The following is a 22,982-nucleotide window of genomic DNA, read 5'->3' on the forward strand; positions in this document are numbered from 1 at the left end:
GGCAGCAGGCCGCCGACTTCAAACAGGCAGCAAGCTTCGGTTAAGGAACCGCGTTGTTGAAGCTTGTCATCTGTTGCTCGGTCATCGCCTAGTGGTTCCCTGTTCGGTTGATACGATTGATGAATCACCTTTGACTTCCAGCGGAAGGATCCTTCTTCGGTCAATTGCCTTCTAGAAGTCCTGGGCTTTATATATGTGCGTGTGTGTGGGGGGTGGGGGAATAATTAGTTCTCATAAAGGTTTCAAAAAATAACTGACATAATTTTAAGATGAGTGTAAATTGATCGACTTCCACTAAACAAATCTAAACTTTTATAGAATTATTAGAGTATGATTTAAAGATGATTAATTTATTTTTTTAAATATTTTTATGATAACTAATTATCAAAAATTAAGATTGAGTGTAAATTAGTTTAATTTCAAATATATGTGTCAACTTTCAATCAAAGAATTTAAACTTTCACAAAAATACTATTACATAATTCTAAGATATTTTAATCTTTGAAGGATTTTATGATAATTAATTATCAAAATTAAATATTTTTTAATATGTTCTATAATTATAACTTTATTCAATTTCAAATATAACTTGGTCAACTTCTACTAAACTAACCTAAATTTTCATGACATTATTATGACATGATTCTAAGATGTTCGGTCTCTATTTTTTTAAAAAATATAATAATTAATTATCAAATTTTGAGGAGATAGTGGAAAATGAGGGGAAGGAGGTGAAAATTAAGAAGGTAAAAATGAAGGAGGAGGAGAGTGAGGAGGGGAGGTGGAAGAGCAGAAGGAGGCGGAGGTGGAAGAGAAGAATGAGGAGGGGGGAGACGGAGGAAAGGCATTAGAGGAGGAGGTATAGGTAGAAGAGGAAGAGGAGGAGGTATAGGTAGAAGAGGATGAGCATAAGATAGAGGAGATATGAGATGTGGTAAAGGAGACTAGGTGAGAAGATAGAAGAGGAAAGCTGGGTTAGGGGCTTAGAAATTTTGATTGGAACCTAACTAGATCGGTTCAATAGGAAACAAAAAAACATGGTTCTAAAGTTATTTAACATAAAAGGTGAGGACATTTTGTTCTAAAAAGAATAAAACATGAACAAGGGATAAACAACAATAATAATAAAATCTTAAGTCTTAAATATTTAAGATTTTATATGGATCTTTTATCGTCATTAAATTCGAAAAAAAATCATATGTTTAATAAATTTAAATTATTTAAAATTTTTATTTATAGTTTCTATTAAATTTTTTTTAATATCTTTCTCTACTTAGTATCACTAATATTAATTATTTTATCTCTTCTAACAATTACATCTATAGGTCTCTTAAGTATATATCTATATCATCTTAAATAATTCTCTCATTTGATCATCTATCGGAGTGATGATACCTAATCGTTCACGAATAATTTTTTTCAATCTTTATTTAGTAACTCTAATAGTCACTTACCAAAAAAAAAAAAAACTCTAATAGTCTCATCTATACAACATGAATTTTCTTTTATATGTTATTCCTTAATTACTTAATATTCAGATCCATAAAGCATTGTTAGTCTTACAATTATCTTATAAAAATTTTCTCTTGATATCAAAGATATTCGATGATCATAAAAAAATCTTGATGTCTTTTGCTATTTTAACTATCATGTTTTTACTTCATAAATAATATCTTTGATATTTCTATCTTATTGAATGATTAATTCTTGATATTTAAAGCTTTTACTTAAAGGAATAATTAATTCTTAATATTGAGTAATCAATTCTTGATCTTTCTATTATGTCCATCCAACTTAATTATATTTTTTTTTGTCTATATCTCATATGACTAAAATTATATCTCATATATTCAGTTTTAATCATACTTAATATAAAACTTTTAGTTTCTAAAAAATAACTCAGGTTTACAATTAATTTCATCAAGCTTTCATCAACTAATATAATATTATTAACAAATAATATATATCGGGAAGGTCTATCTAATAAATAACTAATAAATTTATTCATTATCAATATAAAAATATAAAAAACTTAATGCATATATTTGATGTAATCTTATACTAATAGAAAATTTACTAGACACACTTTCTATAATTTAAATATTAATATCTAAATTACCATATATATTCTTAATAAACATCAATATTATTAGTGGATACATATTTAGTTTCTAAAACTCATAATCTCTAGGAACTTTATTATAGGTTTTCTCTAAATCGATAAAGATCATATATAAATCTATCATTATATATATATATATATATATATATATATATATATATATATATATATATATATATATATATTTGTTTATTAAATATCTTAATAATAAATAACTTTCATGATTGATCTTGATAGTATAAAGTCAAAATAATTTTTAAAGATATTTATTTCAAATATTATCATACTTTTTAAAAGTTTCATAATATAATTCATGATCTTAGTTATAATTATATATGTCAATCGATCTAATTTTATAAATAAGTATATGATTATTAAATCTATAATTATTATCTATTATTACTATAAATAATTTATAAAAAAATTATGTGTCTTTCTTAATTTTATTTTCATTAACAAATATTCCTTAAATACATGTAAAAAAGCCAATAAAGAAGGCTTTTCCGGTAAATTGCTCTATCTTCATTATACACTCGTCTGGCCACTGACGTTCTACCTTCACAGAGAAAGTGAGAGCCGATAGCCGATGTTCGTCGCCTCGTTCACTCGCAGCCCCATCCCCATCTGCTCCACCACCTCCTCTTCCTCTGTGGTTGCTGCAAGTCGCCTCTCTCGCCTCCGCGGTCGCCCTTGCGCCCATTCCCGCCCCCTTCTCGGCCCCGTCGACCGCTCGTCCAAGGCCTCCGCCCTCTCTGACAGCCTCAAGATTCTGGAATGGGACAAGCTCTGCGACGCTGTCGCTTCCTACGCCGGCACGACCCTCGGCCGAGACGCCACCAAGGTCTCCCTCATCCGCCTCTTCATCATCATCATCATCATCTGCCCTTAATCTTTGTTTCTTGGTCCGCTTCCGGTTGTTGGATACGGGGTTTCTTTTCTTTGTTTCTTAGTTCTCCTTTGGTTCATGGATGATTCTATGGTATCCTTGGTTCACCTTTCGTTCTTGGATGATTCTGTGGTATCGGTTGGCCTTCGGTTCTTGGATGATTCTTTGATGGGGTGCTGAGGTGCTTTTCTTTGTTGTTTTGTTCGCCGTTGGTTGTTGGATGATGCCACGGTACCTGTTTCGCCCAACGGTTCTTGGAAGATTCGTCGGTAGACGCTGGGTACTTTTTTTGTGTTTTCTTTCGTCCTTGGTTATTGGATGATTCCATGATAGATAGGGTGCTGAGGCTCTTTACTTAGGTTCTTGGTTCACCTTGGGTTCTGGATGATGTTTTGGTAGGCAGGCACAGCTTTCGTCCGTTGATGTATGCTTCGACGAAAGCAGGAGGCTCTTGGAGGAGACCGCCGCTGCTGTTGAGCTGATTAAGTATGGAGCTGGGCTGGATTTCACCAGAGTAAACACAGTTTTGGTAAGAATCTCTTGTTGTTTAAGCATTAGGTGTTTCGGGAGTTTGGGATGAGTTTGTCTATCAATGATGACAAGGAAGTAGGCTTGCTGCATTTTTAACACACCCATTTTTTTTCTCTTGGAATTAATAATTTAATATGTGCTCCCAGTTTGTCTAGGTAGTGAATAAAGACCATTATATCATGGAACTGAGAATCATACTTGAGGCTACTCTGCTTTGCCAATGCAAATTAATATTCCAACTGAAACATGTTCAAACTTTATAGTACTTCCAGTGAAAGAAAATTAACAGCATTTTTTTAGGATTGTAGCATTTAATGTATGCTTTAGAGTTCTGAATCTACTTTCTACAATTGAAAGAGAATAATTATTCTGTCAATAGTGTGTTTACTAACTTGTGTTTCTCTAATACTTTGTGGTTATCTTTCCATTGTCTTTGTTCCTTCGTATGTAAGTATTCATATTGAGATCAGAATAGGATCCATATTGCTCTTAAACTCGCTATGGCCACTAGAGCTTTGGGGCTTCTCATCTCTTTCTCAATCGTACCTTTCTATGGTGTTTTATCTTCCACGAGCAGTCTTATGTGCACTATTTTTTGAATTGATTGTTCTGGCCTTTTAAAGCAAATTTTGTCACAATCTAGTCTGCTAGGCCCACTTTAAAATTTAAATTGGCATAACAATCCATCAGTGTGTTCAACACAAGACTACATGCGATTCTGTAAACCTCCAAATTTGGACTTTAATGATAGCTTACTGTATATAAAAACAAACTCACAAAGAAAATGAAAATGCAAGCAAACTCACCATAGTTGTTCACTCAGATACCACTATGGTTATGTGTACTCGCATCCATGTTTGGAGCATTCAATTTTGTTAATTTTCAAAAAGAAATATCAAGGTCATATGGTATCTCATATGCCTATCGTTAGTGTATCCATTTTACTGATTAGCTGGATTAGTAGTTGTGGTAAATTAATTCTTGTTGTTGGATTGCTCTTGAAAGGTAAAATCAGCTATTACTCGTGTCTCTAGAGGTTCTCTATTAGATGGAGTTGAAGCAGTGGCTGTTGTTGGGCTTATACAGATAGCTGAGACTTTGCAAAATTCTTTAAAAGCAGCACTGAAAGAAGATGCAGAGTGGTACAACCGTTTTATGCCTCTTACCCAAATGGTAAACTGTAATCTATGAGTATTTTCCAGCAATATGGTTATTCTTGTGCTTTTGCCAAGCCCTTCATTGTAACACTATCTTCTGATTAACTTGTAGTTGTTGGATGCTGTTGTCAGCCAGTCATTTGTCAAGACTGCACAGCTAATGATAGACGAAGATGGCTCAGTTAAAGATAGTGCGGTCCGTTTACTAACACCATTTGTTCTAATTTTTGCATTGTTTGTGTTTGGACTATTTAGAACATAGCAAATATGTTCCATTGTGTATTAACCTAATTACTAGTTTACATGTAGACATACAATATATTATTATATATCATAACTTTTTGTTTTTTATTTTAGGTATATGTGGTATCCATATAAATAAATCATCTTGACAATATGAGATTATTGATTTTTTTGTTTTTTTGGATATCTAGCTGAACTAAAGATGACAAGGTTAGGATTGAAAGTTATTGGAGTTTGGAGATATATAAATTCACTTTAGGATAGAGATAGAGCTGTTTGGAGATTTTTTTTGCTGTCTAGTTGAACTGCTTGAATCAGATAATTGGAAAATGGATAATGAATGTATTGTTGGGCTAGCATTCTTTCATAGTATTAAAAATTAACCATTATAAATGTTTGTTTTGAAAGCATGATTTCAGATAAGTTAGATGATGTATTATCACATTTTATATTAAAATAACTAATAGGTCATGAAGCATGTTTATAATTTTAATTACTTGCCTGATTCTCTTAAACCTGATGTAGTTGCACATGGCTGGAATCAAATTGAAAAGGATGCATAAGAAAAATTCAAGTTTAAGTTCTTTAAGTTTTTTTTCACCTCATTAAGACATTCACAAGTTGGACTGTGGTACAAAAACTTGGGATCGAGCCTCTGACATGTTGTGCAAATAGGGTTATGGTGAGTGTAAAATGTGGACAAATACTTTACCAGTTGAATCATTTGGTTGTTGAATAGAAGATTGGATTGGGTATTCAGTATTAAATCTTATTACTTGAGTACTCCTTCAACCCTTTGTTTGTGTTTTTTTTATTCTCTACAATTGTTGGTGAACATTCTTGCTCCAATATGTCAATTCAACTCGAGCAATACCATAATTAATTCAATTCTCAAGAAATTACAAACTTGTGTTTCTTCTTTCATCATCTTTGTCTTTCTCTTTACTATTGTATCTCTTTTCCTAGCATTAAATCCTTGTCTCTTCATATTGATAATGGATGAATTTAGTAGTCATTTATAGAATTGACCCTCCCTAGTGTATATTATTTGTTGATGATATTGTCTTAGTTGATGTGAGTCTAAATGAAATTAATTATAAACTTGAGTTTCTGAAGATAATCCTTATAAACTAAAGATTTTAGATTATTAAAACTAAATATATAACATGCAATATTAGTAATACTAGAAATAAATCAATCAATTCAAAGTTTATGAGATGCAATCTTAGTAATAAATGGAGGTTATAGTTAAGTTTGATGGGTAAAAGGTTCAAAAGCTTCAATACTTGGATCAATTATTCAACAAGACAAAGTGATTAATAAAGATATTATTTATAAAGTAAAAACATGATAGTTAAAACGAGGAGGGCGTGTCGGGGGTCTTGTCTAATCGTAAGATATTTTTGAAATTAAAAGAAAAAAATTATGACAATTGTCAAACCAGTAATGCTTTATGGATGTGAGTGCTAGATAGTGAAGAAACAACATATACAAAAAATTTGTGTTACTAAAATGAGAATATTAAGACGAGAATTTTGAGATGGATTTGGAGTTACTAGGAAAAATAAAAAAATAAATACAATTAAGTATCACTTTGATTAAATATAAAATGAGAGAGAATTATTTAACATGCTATGGATATGTGCTTAATAGACCCACATGAAATGATTACTGTTAGTGATATGAGGAGAATTATAGTGAGGAAAACAAGGGAAGACCTAAAAGGTTCTTAATAGTAACTATAAATAAAATTTAAATACTCTTAATTTAACTAAATATTTGACTTTTTAATGATCCATGTAGCTGCCTCAATTAGTTTGTACTTACGTCTTTGATGTTGTTGTATCTCTTTTCTTAGCATTTTAGCTTTAATCGAACCCGTTCCACAGTATTGAAAAAATTTCCATTTTGCTATTGATTCTATTCTTATCTCTTTATCTCCATCTCTTTTCTGCCTGTTCAGCTAATGTTGCATTTGAGGATTCAATGGTAGAGCTGAAGATGGCCACTTAAGTTAGAGGAGTGGTACTTAGACATGGTGAATGAGGAGAAGGTAGTTGCATGTATCTTATTGGGGCATAGGCAACTGATAATAGATATCTCAGTCATGAACTAAGTAGTAGGCTAACTACTCAAAAGACAAATCCATTCATGTAAGGTAGAGACAAATCCATTCATGTAAGGTAGCAGTCTCTACACTATAATATCTCACACTTTTGTTCCAATTTTGAGACAAATGGGTTTTTTTTTTTTTTCCATTATCTTCTTTTGAAATCTTGAATTCGTAGTAGAATCTGTTAGTTCTCACTTTTCCCATATGTTTTTTTAGATATATTGGATGTTCTATTGATCCGAGGTTGAACTGAGTGGTAGAAAAAATAGGCTCAAGCTTATTCGTCTCCCCTAACATAAACTATAATTCAACATAAGATGGCACAAGTGAAGGTGTAACATGAGGATTTTGTTAATGAAAATCTGGGCTGCGCCTCTGAGGTAGCAATTGCTTCTGGATTAGAAGTATTAAATTGGTAGAGTTTTTCACTTGCCAAACATTATTAAGCTGTTAAGTGTTCAAATAAAAGAAAATAATTTAATTCAGATAAATTGGGACCTGAATTACTCTGGTGGAGGTGTGGATTAAAATAGTACCATCATCTACGTTTCTAACCTAGACAATCTAGTTAGTTTGCTAGGTTAGAATTTAAATAACAAAGAGGGCTGAAGTTAGTAAGCTAGCTTAGATTACACATGGAGATGGACATCTCTCTGGTTTATTGGAGTTACTTATACTTTTATAGAGCTCAATAGAATGCAAAAGATCCATATAACAGATCCCAAGTAATTGGAACATCACAGCTAGCTGTTGTTGTTGTTGTTGTTGTTGCTACTACTGTTCTCATATCATTAATGATAAGAACAATGCATTTTGAGGTGTAAAGGGGCTGAGAAGAAATGTTGTTGTTTTGAATAAGGATTTCCATTCGTAACCTTGCTTATAATTAGCTTTGCTGCTCATTTTCAATTAAATCCAATGCAAAAGATATGACAATCTCTTATTCTATTAACCTCCTTACTTACGGTTTTTGAATCATTTGCTACATGTACAATCTAGTTTTCTGCAATCTTGTGGCCACCATAGCTCTATTGCTTGTTGCTAATTTTGATTTTCTTTATTATTAACAACTGCATAGCCTTTGCATTTGCTAACTTTTAATGAATATTATGTTATTGTTGTTCTTTTAGAGTTCGGAGCTTAGAAGGTCCCGTGATCAAGTTCGGGTCCTTGAACAAAAGGTACAACATTCTATATTTCTTTAGGAAGAACTTCACATCATGATTATTTGATCTGTTCATATTGTCCTATACTTGTTGTGTTTTAATGAGTATGTATCTTCCAAAACCAATGTCCTTATGTGTCCTGCATTTAACAACAAATTTCACTTCGAAGTTCTCGTTCCCAAGTGTTACAGTTTGTCATGGAATCTTTTTTGTCATGTGCATGCAAGTTTCAAAAAACGCTTCAATCTATTGTTAGAATCAAGGTTCGTAATACCGTACCGTACCGGTATTTCGATATGGGCTCGGTACCGGTACGGTGTACTGAGCGGTACACCTAGGTGCACCGAGCACAGTGCACTGCTACAGTGATACAGTCGGACCGGTACCGGGGCGGTCCGCGTACCGCTGGCCTATCGGACCGGTACGTACCGCCCATACCGGGCGGTACGATTCGGTATGGCAGACCTTGGTTAGAACCGTAAGCATCATAAACTCAAATCCGCCCTCTTAACTTTTCTTTGATTAGGGCTCAAACATTTTTCGCTACCTTCTGCTGGAGTATAGGATGGGATGGGGCAACAAAATATCCAATCTAATGCTTATTCTATCACTTATGTTTTAGAATTTGCTTTCTGCCTAATGTTCTCTTGGCGACACCTCACCCATCTATGTTTTTGGCACATGCACATTAGACTTCTATTTCAATTTAATTTTGTGTTGTTTTATTACATCGTTTTATCTCATCTTGGTAAAGTTTGTATTATTAGTTCAACTTTTTGATTACAAAAGCTCATTGGTGGACTCTTTGCCGATCTTGGTTGAAAAAATTGTGTTACTACCTGAACATCACATTTATGCTTACTAGGTCTGTAACTTATTGGAGCTTGATCATGCATAGCCTTGTTGAAGTTTGGCTTAAAATTAATTGAGCCCCAGGTTTTGGTCAACCTTTACCCATTGCACAATTTGTCGAGTCTAAATGAGCCTTAGGCAAGAGCCTAAGTCAAGTCTATATTTGGTGGCCTGATAGATGATAACCTTTAGTTTACCAAAGGTTAATTCAAGCTAAAGCTGAGGTTTTCTGTAGGCTCAACTTGGAATTACTCTTGGACTTGGTTTTACAAAATAATCAAAATCCATCCCAAACTAAATCAAGCCATGGTCTAAGACAATCTTGAGCTACTTGTGAGCAGCTTGGTTCTGAGCAGGAAACATTAAGCTATTCTTCCTTGTAATGGTCTTTTAGGATCTTGCTCATTTTCTTTTGCCCTCTTTGGAATCAGATTTTGATTTCTTTTTCTTTTACTATTTGTGTGCTTGGAGGTCTTTTTGTTATTTTCAACCTTGGGTTCATGCTTCCGATTTCACGTCCTATCTGAAGCAAAATGAACTTCTGAAATTTTTTTAAGCTGTTTGTTTGATGACTAAGCAACACAACATAAATATTACATGGATTTAATTTAGTTCATTGGAATCTGTTTTCTTAGCTTTGCCATTTTTGTGGGCAATCAATACCTTCTATTTAGATTGACGACATGATTTGTACAATCTCTTTTTAATGGATTATATATCATGTTGATGGTGTCCTATAATCTATTACACCCTTTGCATAATTGGTACCAACCATTAAGTACCAAACCACTTAAGCAGTGGATAGCTCACAAAATGACAATCTTTGGTTTTGACTACTAAATTTTAGCGTTTTAAATTACAAGATGCAAACATAAAATTTTTTGGCCTAGTTTGTTCTAGTTAAAGCTATGATTTTGGTAACATAGCTTTGTCAATTACTGATACATGTAAGGTTTGAAAGGCCATACCAAGTTAACACAGGTCATTTGTCACTCTAGCTTCTCAATTTGGCCTTTTCTTTTTTTTAGTTGGCGTGCAGCATGCATGCCTGCCATGCCAAGCCATATTGTGGTCAGTAACATACCAAATTTTCTGCCCTTTCCATTTCTTCCCTCCTCTTCTTTCTTTCGGCTGAGTTGTGTCACACTAGGTGTACAGTACATTGAAAAATATTGGTAAAAGTTCAAATAATTAATCACATAAACAAGAATTAACAATGTATTACCAGAATTGACAAATGGGAGAACAACATGCTCCCTTGCATATTTACTCTGGTTTCTATTTTACTGTACATTATTAAATTGGCTGTTTCTTTCAGTAAATTTATGCTTCAGCAGTATACTGCAGATATGTATATTAGTTGCTTTGTGGTTTTTCTTTAGATTTTTCTCTGCCAAATTGGACTCTTTCTGAATTCTGAGCACTAACCTCTATGTACCAGTGAGACATGTTGTCAATGTGTTAAATGTTCCTGGGCTGTAGCATGCAATGACTTTCCACATCATAGAGTTAAATGTGAGAATTTGCAGATTGCCACCAAATTAATCTTACTGTCACTATTTCTTTTGTTAATAATCATTTTTATTTCAGCAGTATTATGCCCTTGATGAGTATTCATGCTACCTTATTAGGTTTATCTATTCTTTCCACCTCTTCATTCTGTTCTATTTTGTTGTACTTCAAACATAAAATCTTTTCTTCAAGAGCATCTATTAATTTCATCTGTTATTAAGTCTGCATACGACATATTGCTCAGTGATCTTTCCTCTTACTCTTTCTTAAGAATTCATTCTCTTTTTTGCTTCTAGATTAAACATAAAGATTAGACACATATTATTTCAGGTTATAATTCTGGACTTTGACATCTAAGAATGAAAATGGTACTCTTGTGGCTAGTTGTCATGATGTTATTCCAGAAAAGCTATCATGTTTGGGATGCGAAATGGCTTTTGTGTGGCTGAAAATAATAATTTTGTCTTGGGTGAAATCTTGATTGTTTGGGATAGATTGTGCACTTTCTAAGCATGAAAAATTTTGTAAAGAAGACGTGTGACATTATGCTTGACCTGTGGATATAAGTGGGTAGCTTGGTAGTAACAAAATGAGAATTACTTGAATCTTCAGAATAAATTATGGTAAACATTATTCGGTGAAGCTCAATAAAATAGAGAAATGACTAAGAGGTAATAATTTTATGTTTGAGGAGGTGCCTAATCTACCAAGCTGCTTCATTTAGTGTTACCGTCAACCAAGCTCCCGTAACTGTGTCACTAATGTGGTAATGTTGCTAAAAGTGTGAATGATGTTGTTGTAGCCTTGTAGGTACATTTTCTAAATTTTATAAATTTAGTTTGTAGGTGAGCTCTACTGATGTTGTTATTTCTAATTGTGTTGCAGTTATACCAGCTTATGGACAAGTTAATTAGACAGGAAAAGAATGAAACTTCCACTTTGGTAAGGCTAGAGTTTGACATCTCATCTGTTGAAACTTAATTTGACGAAGCAATGGGCACTTATTTTATTGGCTTCAGGAGATGTGTATTGTTAATGGGAGGTGCTGCATCAAGGTAATGACTGATAGATCAACAATATTTGATGGGCTGCTATTGTCCAGGTGTGTGGATGGTACACATACTTTATGTTGTTAAGTGCTGTATGCTTGTTTGAAATATGATGAGAATTTTACATGTTAGACCTTAAATTTATCTAAATTGGTGTACATCTTTTGTAACCGCATGTCATTTTATCCATGTTAAGATAACTAGAATTTTCTATGAGTATTTTGTTTTAATTGTTAACCCACTGGAATTAATTTGGTTATATAATTTTTTTCCAGGATTTTAATTGTTCTTCTCAGTTTTTTTCTAGCAGTGACGGATTAGCCAGAACCATCCAATTCTATTCTAATTTCACTGTGTTGATCCATGCTGAGGTGCATCTGGTAAGCTTGAACACTGGGATATTGATTGTGGGCCCGAACAAATTGTACTCAGTAACATATCATTCGATATGTTGTTATAAATTGGATTCTCTGAGAAAAAGGACTATACCATACATTAATAAACACTAAATGATGATCAAATTTCCATCCCTTGCTTTATGAAGGCCTTGATGGATGGAAAAATCATGAGGAATATTTTAAAGACCCTAGTAGTGTTCATAAACAAGAAACAAATATTTTAAAGAAATATTAAAGATTGATAGCTATCCATAGCAAGGATTGCTATCTCGTACCAACCATGTGTACCAGTCCATAGTTGGACCGGACCAATCGCTACATGCTAGTCGATATTGGTGTACCAGCACATATACACCAGTCTGTACCTGAATTTCAAGAAAATAGCTGAAGGATCAACCAAAATTGAAAAACTCATTTTGAGTTTTTCTCCTATTTTATTGGTATATAAATTCAAATTAAATAAAAAATAAAGTATATATGAGCTATAAATTAATAGAAATTCCAAGCTATAAGGATCAATAATAGAAATTCTTATCTTTTCGGATTCACCGGTGGAGAATTCTATGGCACAGTCCTCTGTTGAATAAGGTTGTTTCCATGGATTGAAGTGTCCCCTCACCTCTTAAATCATGCAAGAAGTCGAAACATGGTCAATCTAAACTCTTTATGCTAAAATACCTCTGATTATGACTTAACTAGTAATTAATCCGTAAATGATTTACCTATAATCATTAGGCTAATTACATGAAATCATGAAAAAACATGTATACATTAGGTGAATAATTTCCTTTTGAACACAACTTCTACCCAATGTTGGATGCCAAGCATCTTTGATCTAAATCAACCTCCACTAATCGCAATTTGAAATCAAAAGAGTCTAAGAAGTGAGATTGAAACTGATAAAGAGAGAAATGAGAGTGACTGAGTGAGTGAGGGGGCGAGGAAGCAACCAAAAGGGGGTTAACCCCTAAAAGTGGACCAATGATTAAATTTGGGTCAAACTTGACCGATGGCAGATGGAGCCGGTGGAAATTGGACAGTTACCGACGGGTGCCCGTCAAAATTGAACCCCTCACCTTCTTCGACTTGCCTTCTGCTTCAATGAGATTTGTCATTGGAAACTCAAGGTGGTGGCATAATGTGCAATAACTTCAAAGCCCTAGTTGGGACCACAATATTGGATATAATAGTTTTAATTAGGTTATGTTCTGCATCAGCTCTAAATGATTTTTATGCTGATAGGTATGATTGAGCCCAGTATGAAGTGAAATGCTTCAAGAACTATGAAACCAAGCTTGTTTGACCATTGAAACAACTACCTAGTTTGGCACTGAGGACCTCTTCTTTAGGGGTTGGCAATGTGCATGGTGTATCTGGATAATAAATCCTTTTTTTCAGCTTTCAATTTTTTCATTGAACACTGATCTCAAATTAGTATCATATTTTTTATGAATTTTTTTTGTAGTTATAGTTTATAATTTTCTTTATTTTATAATAATTTGCTTATTTGTCTGTGCAAGTAACATGATATTTTTGTTTGTGTATGTTTCTGGTTTCTTCTTTGTTGTATATTATGCACTTTAGTGGTTCAAGGGCTGGAAGTATACTAGAGCCAATTGCTGCTGTGCCACTGAATGATGAGTTGCAACGAGCTAGAGCTTTAGTGATTAAGGCTGAGGAAGAGGTGCTATCAAAATTAGCTGATAAGGTTTGAAGCAGCTTACTGAATGGTTCTATTTTTTCAAGTTACTTAAATTGATTGGTGCTTCTCTTGCTTTCTGCAGATGCTAGCAGAAATTGATGACATCCAGAATTTGCTGCAAATAATAATAAGGCTGGATGTTGTAGGTTTCATGAAACTTTTCTCCATCTCTCCTGTTGAATTCTAGTAAAAATGTAGCAAGTCTTATATTCTTGATCCTAGTACTACTACAATGCGTTTGCATATTTAAAATTTAAATGCATAAGATATGACATGCACTTCTTTGCATCATTGATTGACAATTTTGCAACCTGCTAAATTTTGGTAATAAAACATGCCAATACAAATTTTTTGTTTCATAGTTTCAAGGGTAATATTCTCGCTGATAACATCACTATAGATCAATGTTGTCAATTTTATGTATGCTCGGATCAGGTGTACCATGTGCAGATATGCTGGTATATATCAAGTTTCGGAAAAATCATCAGACAAGGCTGAAGAAATAAATAAGAACTGCTACCACACTGTACCAAGAAGTATAGGTCTTGTATCGGACAGTACAGACCCTGTACCATGTGCTGATATGGGTACACTGTTCGACAAATATTGCCCATGCTATACCTATTGATATTGCAAACCTTGATATAGGTGCATCTTAAATATGTCTTATTGAGCAACATAGATCCTGTGTCAGAGAGACCTGTGGTAAGCATGCCATCTGGTTTGCCCTAGTCCATGTCCATGTATCGGTATACTGTCGGACTGATAAATATCGCCCATACCGTACTGGATGATATTGCAAACCTTGATATAGATACATCTTAAAGATGTCTTACTTTATTTATTGGCATGTTTTTTGTCCATAGTTCTTGTTTGATTATCAAGGGAAGTCCTTTTTGGTGATTTATATAGCACATAGATCTCTTTAGGATTTTTTTCTTCATTTACTGTTGCTTATATTACAGTACTGAAGTTCTTATGTTCCATTATAGATGTATTATTACATATCGTCTGTGTCATTTTCCAGTATTTTAGTGCAGTAAATGATTGGCACTGCCGAAAGAAAAGTCCCTAGTTCTCATTAATGACAATGATTGAAAAGAGCATGTATGTGTTGATGACAAATACGGCTACAGTTTACACTTGGGAGGACATCGTGGTTTGAGCGGCGTACTGGTGTTTAACATGTGTCGGACACGGATTCGTCATCGACACGGCAGGACATGTATCCTTTTAATTTTTTAATTCATTGGATATGGCGTTCGTGTCTTGGACTCCGTTCTTGTGTGCGAAGGAAATCGTCTTCCTCACCAATGAAATCTTTGCCCTCACCTCACTTGTGGAAGAGGTAGGCTTTGTCCCTAACTTGAGCACCCGTCGACCACCTCTACTTCGACTCTCGAGCAAACTGGACGTTTCAACCCTCTTCCTTAGCAGCCCACTTACGAATGGCTTGCGGCCATTGTCACGTTGCATGCTCTCGGGCCCTCCACCTTGAGCGCACCTCTATCGTCGCATGACGTCGGAACCTTCGCCCTGAGCGCCCCACCTGCAAGCAACTCGACGATCATCGCGTGCTCTCGAGCCCTCCGCCTTGGAGCATCCCTTTGTCTTTCGCTCGTTGTTGTCGGGCCCTTTGCCCCAAGCACCCCACCAGCGAGCGACCCACTGGTCGTCACATGCCTTTGGGCGTTCGACGACCTCACCAATGTTCGACGAAGCGTCTTCCTTAGCCTTGTTGTTTCACAAGGTATACTGACTTTGTTTAGCATTTTTTACTACTAAAAACACCTATATTTGATTATTATTGTTTTATTTTTAGTTTTGATTAAATTGTTAACATATTATTAACCCATTTTATTATTTTTAATTATTTTATTTTTTTAATCTGGGTTTTTCTTCTTCTTTTGATTAAACCATTAATATATTATTAACCTTTTTTATTTTTTTAAATATGTTTTTTTACTTTTTTTGTTAAATTGTTATAATAATTTGAATAAAATATCAAGATTATTTTTCTTTATATATATATATATATATATATATATACACACACACAGACACACACACATGTCCTTGCCGTGTCTGTGTCCTAATTTTTTAAACAATGACGTATTGTTGTGTACGTGATGTGTCATTTCTCGTGTCTATATCTGTGTTTCTTCTTACGATCATACCTCATTTCTTTATCATTCTATCATTGTCATTTCTTATGGGCATCAGGCATAAACAATGATAATTCACTTTATTCTTTCCTTAGTTGTCATTAAGTAATAATACACATACATGACAATCTCAAGTGATCTCATAATCTTTGCTCGGCATTTTTGAAAGGTGTTATCCAGTTTTTGTCAAAAAAAGAAATTATCCATTTTTGAATGCCTAATATTAATAATCTTAGTTTCTGATTGGAATAGATCACTGCCAGAGCAAAGTACAGTTTAGCATATGATGGAACCTTTCCCGATATATATATGCCAAATCATATAGGTGGAGAACCTTCTGACAGTTTGTCTCAAGGCGCAACCACTAGCAGTGCCTCATCTCATCCCTCTAGAAGGAATTGGAAACTGTATATGCCCAAGTCTTATCATCCTCTGTTACTTAAGCGGCATCTTGAGGACTTACACAACGCCAAAAAAGATGTTGTTGATGCTACTGCTGTGAGTTCAATTCCAAAATATCACCTTTGGTTATTTAATTGCAATTGGCTCCTTAATATCTAGAGAATCCTGGAATCATACCTGGTGTTGACCTGGTCTTTTTTGCAACATCCAATATGTCAACATCCAGCTATGTTTATAACATTCCTTGTTAGTTATTCTTGATTCAATCCACTTGAATGTTTTTCATAACTGATTATAGTTCAATATTTTTTTAATATGTAGGAAATTAGAAGGAATTTACTGGGGAAGCATATTGAAGGAAATGATAGAGATGCACGTCTTGCATCCATGAAACTCAGAGTAAATTTTAAGATATAAGATCTAATAACATCAAATTTTCTCCAATTTTGTTTGAGAACTTACATGATTCTTGACATATTTTATGAATTTTTTTTTGATATTAGGTTTCTGAATTGGAAAAGAACTATCCTGTACCTGTTGACTTGATGATTACAGAAAATACTAATGTGCTGGTTATAACTGGTCCAAATACAGGGGGTAAAACCATTAGCTTGAAGACGGTTGGTCTAGCATCATTGATGACCAAAACAGGTTTGTACATCGTAATGTTATATTATATTATATTTTCTTGCCAATTGTTTTTGTTGTCAGCAGGCATTGTGTTTGTTCAAATGAAATTTAATATCTTAGATAACCAACATCCAATGTATTTCAATTTATTTACATAACGTTTAATTTGTTTGCATTCATTTCATCACTTGATCATGTTTTTCCCATATATGGTATTATTTCATTCAATTCCAGCTTGCTTATGATTTTTAGATTTTCAAAGTTCTGTATATTGAATTAGATATTCTGCAGCTGCATCCATTTGTAGTTTTCCCAAGTTGAGGGAATCAGTGTGGTTGATCCTCTGCTTAAAACTTTGCTCTGACTTGTAATTTTATCAACTATGACTTAACTATGCTCTGAATAAACTACTTGTCATTCTCCTCTTGTACTCTGTCCAACTTTTGGTAATTATTTGCCGAAGTCACTCTCTTTCTCAACTTTGCATCTACTAAGACATGAGCACCAGTTAAAGGATGACTTCTGACATCAATTTGACTGTCATGTTAAATTCTGTTTAGCTCATTACATAGTCTCACATGGAGAGCCTATCTATAGCTAAACCCACAATGGTGGTAAAAAGTTTAGTCATGTGACACCCTACTCCTAATTCCATTCATAGTATATATGCATGATTAGAATAGGATGTCATCATGAAATTTACTTATGCTATCAGCAATAATATAGTAGGATTATGGGCCAATTTGAAAATTGAAACATGTTAATTTGCCAAACAAAATAACATGGTCTCTCTTATACACAATGGTGTTTGATAGTTGTACATATGCTATAACTAGTGTTTTTAATAGATGCCTGGGCGCTTGGGTGAGGCAAGGCCCGAGCGCCTTGCATGACCTCCAGGTGATGCGATTCACTAAAGTGCCCCTTGGGCGCTCGCTTGAGCCCAGGCGTTGGGCGCCTCGGTCGAGCGCCCGAGTGAAAGTGGCATAGCACAAGAGATCGGAAGAGAAAGGACAAGAGATTGGAAGAGAAAGGGGTCTAGGTGAGACAGAGGGCATTGACTTGAAGGTGAATATAACAAAATCGATTAGTGCTCAACGGCAGAGAATCAATCAATGCTCGATGGTGGATGGGAGGGTAGAAGGCACAACGGATGGGAGGGCAGAAATGATCTTGCTGGAAGACGAAAAGATAGGGTTTTGAGGGCAGTAGATGGGAGGGCAGAAGACGCGATGCATGATGGACGAACTTGGATATAAACGCATTAAGTAGCGCACTAAGTAGCAATGAGTAGCGTAATAAGTAGCACACTACAGGGTTCTCAATTTTGATGTGTACCGCTTGGTAAGAGCGGTACGTACCGGTCTGAGAGGATATCAGTATGCGGACCGTCCCCTACCGAGCGGTACCAGTGCTTTGATCGGTATTGAGGCATACCGATCAATACCTCCTCGGATTTCAATCTTTACGAAGGCGTTTCGGTCGGTACGCCCTGGCATGTTAGGTGGAGGTATTTTTAAGGTTTTAGGGTGTATCGTCGATATGTTCTACCATACCGACGATACACCCTAGCATACCGACGGTACATACCGGTATGTACCGTGCCGAGCAGAGCTCGGTATGTCAATACGGATCAGTATTCAAAACTCTGGCTCACTAAGTATTAAATCACAATAAATAGCGCTCTTGGTTCCAATTTTGTTACATCAAGATAATAATTGACTCATTCATTTCTGGATTTGGGTCAGGAATCGCCCTATCGAATAAGATTGTGCTCAAATTACGAGTCAACTTCCACATTGAATGTCCTCACCTATACATGCATGCAATACGTTTGTATTGTAATTCATATATCTTATTATGCAATTTATACATTAACATCATGTTTATAGTTAACTCATGACATTCATCTTATTTAAAAGATAATTTCTAAAATATATGACCACTATTTTATAATAAATTAAGCTTATACTTACTATAGTTTTAGCATAACTAATATAAATTAAGTAAGAATAGTGCCACATATCTTTTTCTATCTTTAAGGAGTGGCCTTATGCAAGGTTCGCAATTTCGGTCAATTCCAGATCGTCCTTCCGTTAATATTGAATTATCTACTGAAAAATTATTTGAATTGTTAGATTGTTTTGTATACAACTTAAACTTTAATATTCAAATGAATTAAATAATCACATGTGCAAATATATCTAATTCTACTACTAAAACGAACGACGGGCCTCCACGGGTGGTGAATCGAGGTCCTCGATCCTATATATCTTTATATCAATATGATATATTTGTTGGACCCAATCCTGAAATTGATCTCACGACACAGTGTATTGAGACACCGTATTCCATTTGTGAATAAATGTGGTGATGATTATAGGTTGATCATCGTGAATCACATATGTCCGTGGCGGCTCCTGATACATGTATTGATAAATGTCAGGACTTTTACTTTCCTGATCTACTACGTATCATACCTTTTGATTAAAAAGTTCTTCCTCTTAATCCTCCCAAATTAGTCTCCTAAATTTGATCTAATCCATAAATTGTTGCTCTGTTGAGTTTAGGAGCGTGAAAATGTGAGAATAATAGAGAGATTGTGAGTAAAAATGAGTTTAAGAGGGTTTAAGAGAGTGTGAGAATGAAATAGATTGAAAGAGAGGGAAGGAAAGAATTTAAAAACCCTTTAGAATGCTTTCAATGTTTAAATTGATCGTTTGAAAATCGATATAAATCGATAACGATCAAAATCGATCGGTATTGGTCGGTAATTGTTGAAATTTCGATCGGTACTGCCTGGTACACTCGATACGGGGCCAAATACCTGATATCGCTCGATAGTGGGTGGTTTGCGTGCTGGTCTGCTTATGGATCGTTATGTATCGCCCGTACCAAACGGTACGGTATTCAAATCCTTGTTTATAACTCTTAATATAAATAGTAATTTGTAGTAAAATTTTGGTAGAATTTATTTTGAATTGGGCTATACCAAAGCTGTAAATTCACCTAAAATCTACTATCAATTTGCCAATAATTCAACTTATAATCAAACGACCTAGTTGCTACCAATTAAAGAACTACACAATTCTATGAAGAATTCTTGCTTCACTACTATACTGATTAAACCATCTTAGAGTATCATAAAATTTTACAGGAACTCAGGAGACGTAAAACTAAATATACACAAAATTTTAGCTCAAAACAAAATCGTTTGGAGGTTAAACTACCCTCCCAATTCAACCATCATCACCTATTTTGTTTTGTTGAAACTGGATTGAGGCTACTAAACTTATAAAATTTTTATCTTGGCGTAAAAAGATGATATTCACTTACTTTCAAAGCCTACAGAACCTTAAGAGATCCTTTTAAGACATGATTAAAACAGGGGCTAATCGTATCACTGTGGGTGTCAAATCAGCTTGAACAAAACCTTTTCATGAAAACAGGGGATATTGAGTTCTTCGGCTTGGAAAACGCATAACTCTATGTATTGATCTTATATTAAAGCAATCTTAGAAGCCTTAGAATCATAACAGATTCATACAAAACATATCCAAAAATTAGAGATTAAATTGAATTCTAGGATACTCAAAAGTAACCAAAAATATCAGTCTAAAGCTACTAACTAAAACCCTAGGTCATATCTAGGAAATAGAGAGGTGGTGGTTTTTGAGCTGCTTAAGGGGCCGCCAAGAGGTCTTAGGTTCAATCCCATTAGGCCTCATCTCAATTTTTATTTTCTTTTTTTCTTAATAGAATCTTAGGGTTGATATAACTTAATATAAGCCTAATTTGGATTGACAAAAATAAAGAGTTTCTGTCTAATTTGATCTTTGAATCTTACTTATGTTTGTTAACATTTTTAGTGTAGTATTCCTTTTTGATTTTTCATCTCCACTTAATTATCCATTACTCTAACTATAAATAAATCAATTTGCTATCCTCTACATATATGATGTTTAAACTTCAAACTCATTAACTTTAAACATAATCAAATTCATTCAGGTCTTGAGAATCACTTAAGGCCTATTACAATGTGAAAGTCTCGTCTAATCACTATATACATGTTTATTGCCATGGCTTAGCCTTATACTTAAGTCTGCTAGCACATTTAGGCTTATTGTACTGGAGGACCAAACCTTTTCACTACAAAATATACTTAAAAATCAGGCATTGATGTTCATATATACATTAAACCAGCGTTTTGAATACCGGTTTGCATCGGCGTATTGAGCTATGCTTGGTATGGTACGTACTGGAATGTGCCGTTGGTACGCCAGAATGGGTCAACTAATATCCTATCGGAAGGTTTGTCTCGAGAGGTCAAAGGGACCAAGATTTTGGCTCCTTCGGTTCCTTATCGGGCTCAGTAAATTGTAGTCTTAGACACATGTTGTAGTGCACATATACAAGCTTCTCCAACCATTTATATGACAACTAGTTGCGGACCTTAGTGTGAATCAAAGCAAATGTTGACCAATTATGTTCACTTCCACTCGATGTCACCGTTTGTGAAGCTACATGCACCACAACCTTTTTTAGATTAGGTAGGATCTTGCAAATCATATTGGAATGAATTGATTGGTTAGATAAGGAAAACCATGCACCAAACCTTTAACCAGTTCAGTTCACTAATAAGATCATTTTTAATTTTAAAAGACCAAAGTACCCATAGTAATGCTTTAAATAAGTTTTTGCCCTCCGAATTATCACATTCAGGAGGTGTGACCCTGTTGTAAATCAATAATATTAAAATTTCATTAACAATCCAACCTAGGATCCAAACTAACATTTGAGGACATTGAGAAACATTCAAGTATCATTTACATCCATAAAATCTGTGCAGTTTATAATCATATACCACATCACTCAAACTTTTATGAAAACCCAAGCCAATTAACAAAACATTAATCACACTTATAAATCCACAAGTGTAAGAATTTGTACAATCAGAACTCCAACCATTTACCGCAAGTTCATATCATCGTAAACTAAATTTAACATTCCAAAATTCTAAACGTGAGAGGTCTTTTAAAACTTTTACATGATACATAAATTCAGATTCATCGACAATATTTCATTACATACAAAATATACTTATACAACAACCACATTATATCAACCAACAAGACTTGCCCAAAATATGAAATATTTCATATGCCATTGATATGCGCCGAAACATTTCATACGCCATTGATATGCTCTGAAATGTTTCATATGCTATTAATATGCTCAAACATTTCATACGCCATTGATATGCTCTGAAATGTTTTATATGCCGTTGATATGCTTTGAAACATTTCATACGCCATTGATATGCTTCGAAATGTTTCATATGCAATTGATATGCTTCGAAACATTTCATACGCCATTAATATGCTTCGAAATGTTTCATATGCCATTGATATTCTCCGAAACATTTCATACGCCATTGATATGTTATGAAATATTTCATTTGCCATTGATATGCTTTGATACCACCTCTGTCACGCTCCCCCCTGAATTCAGGAGACGTAAACTAATCTTAAATCGATAATATTAAATTTCATTAACAATCCAATCCAATCTAGGATCCAAACTAATATTTGAGGACACGGAAAAATAGTCAAACATCAATCGTATCCATAAAACTTGTGCATTTTACAATCATACACCACATCACTCGATGATTCATAAAATCCGAAACCAACTCAACAAAACAATAACCACATCATAGATCCACAAGTGTGTGAATCTATACAATCACAAAACTAATGTTTACTACAAGTTCATATCATTATTCAAATTATACTTAACATTCCGGAATCCTAAATATGAGAGGTCCTTTAAACTTTTACAAAGCACATTAGTTCAAATTTACCATCAACATTTCATTAGATGCAAAGTGTACTTATACACTTATACAACAAAAACATATCAACCAATAAAGATTTGCCCAAAATCTTCTAGCTTTTCACTAATTCAACATAATTCAAACATCTCAGTGAGTGATAAGCTAACTTAAAAAATTTATATAGCAACGGAGTGAGATACGAAGCTCAGCAAGCGACT

The 22,982-nt window shown here is 34.3% G+C and overlaps 1 protein-coding gene across 5 annotated transcripts in view; it reads left to right on the forward strand.

Annotated features, from left to right (window-relative positions):
• LOC103986426 (uncharacterized) overlaps positions 1 to 22,982 on the forward strand; it is a 52,862-nt gene that overhangs the window by 224 nt on the left and 29,656 nt on the right. For 2 of the 5 annotated variants that reach the window (XM_009404481.3, XM_065173222.1), the window contains exons 1-12: positions 2,649 to 2,963; positions 3,412 to 3,537; positions 4,545 to 4,712; positions 4,809 to 4,892; positions 8,183 to 8,233; positions 11,468 to 11,524; positions 11,602 to 11,684; positions 13,614 to 13,737; positions 13,814 to 13,873; positions 16,149 to 16,394; positions 16,620 to 16,697; positions 16,802 to 16,949. In XM_009404481.3, coding sequence (XP_009402756.3) covers positions 2,709 to 2,963; positions 3,412 to 3,537; positions 4,545 to 4,712; positions 4,809 to 4,892; positions 8,183 to 8,233; positions 11,468 to 11,524; positions 11,602 to 11,684; positions 13,614 to 13,737; positions 13,814 to 13,873; positions 16,149 to 16,394; positions 16,620 to 16,697; positions 16,802 to 16,949 — 1,480 coding nt within the window. In that variant the 5' untranslated portion in view covers positions 2,649 to 2,708. Of the gene's footprint in view, positions 1 to 2,648; positions 2,964 to 3,411; positions 3,538 to 4,544; positions 4,713 to 4,808; positions 4,893 to 8,182; positions 8,234 to 11,467; positions 11,525 to 11,601; positions 11,685 to 13,613; positions 13,738 to 13,813; positions 13,874 to 16,148; positions 16,395 to 16,619; positions 16,698 to 16,801; positions 16,950 to 22,982 lie in introns of those variants that run through there. The other 3 variants (XM_065173217.1, XM_065173228.1, XM_065173233.1) reach the window with 3 other exon arrangements.

This window comes from Musa acuminata, chromosome BXJ1-4 (genome assembly GCF_036884655.1).
Source record: "Musa acuminata AAA Group cultivar baxijiao chromosome BXJ1-4, Cavendish_Baxijiao_AAA, whole genome shotgun sequence".
NCBI classification, from domain to species: Eukaryota; Viridiplantae; Streptophyta; class Magnoliopsida; order Zingiberales; family Musaceae; genus Musa; species Musa acuminata.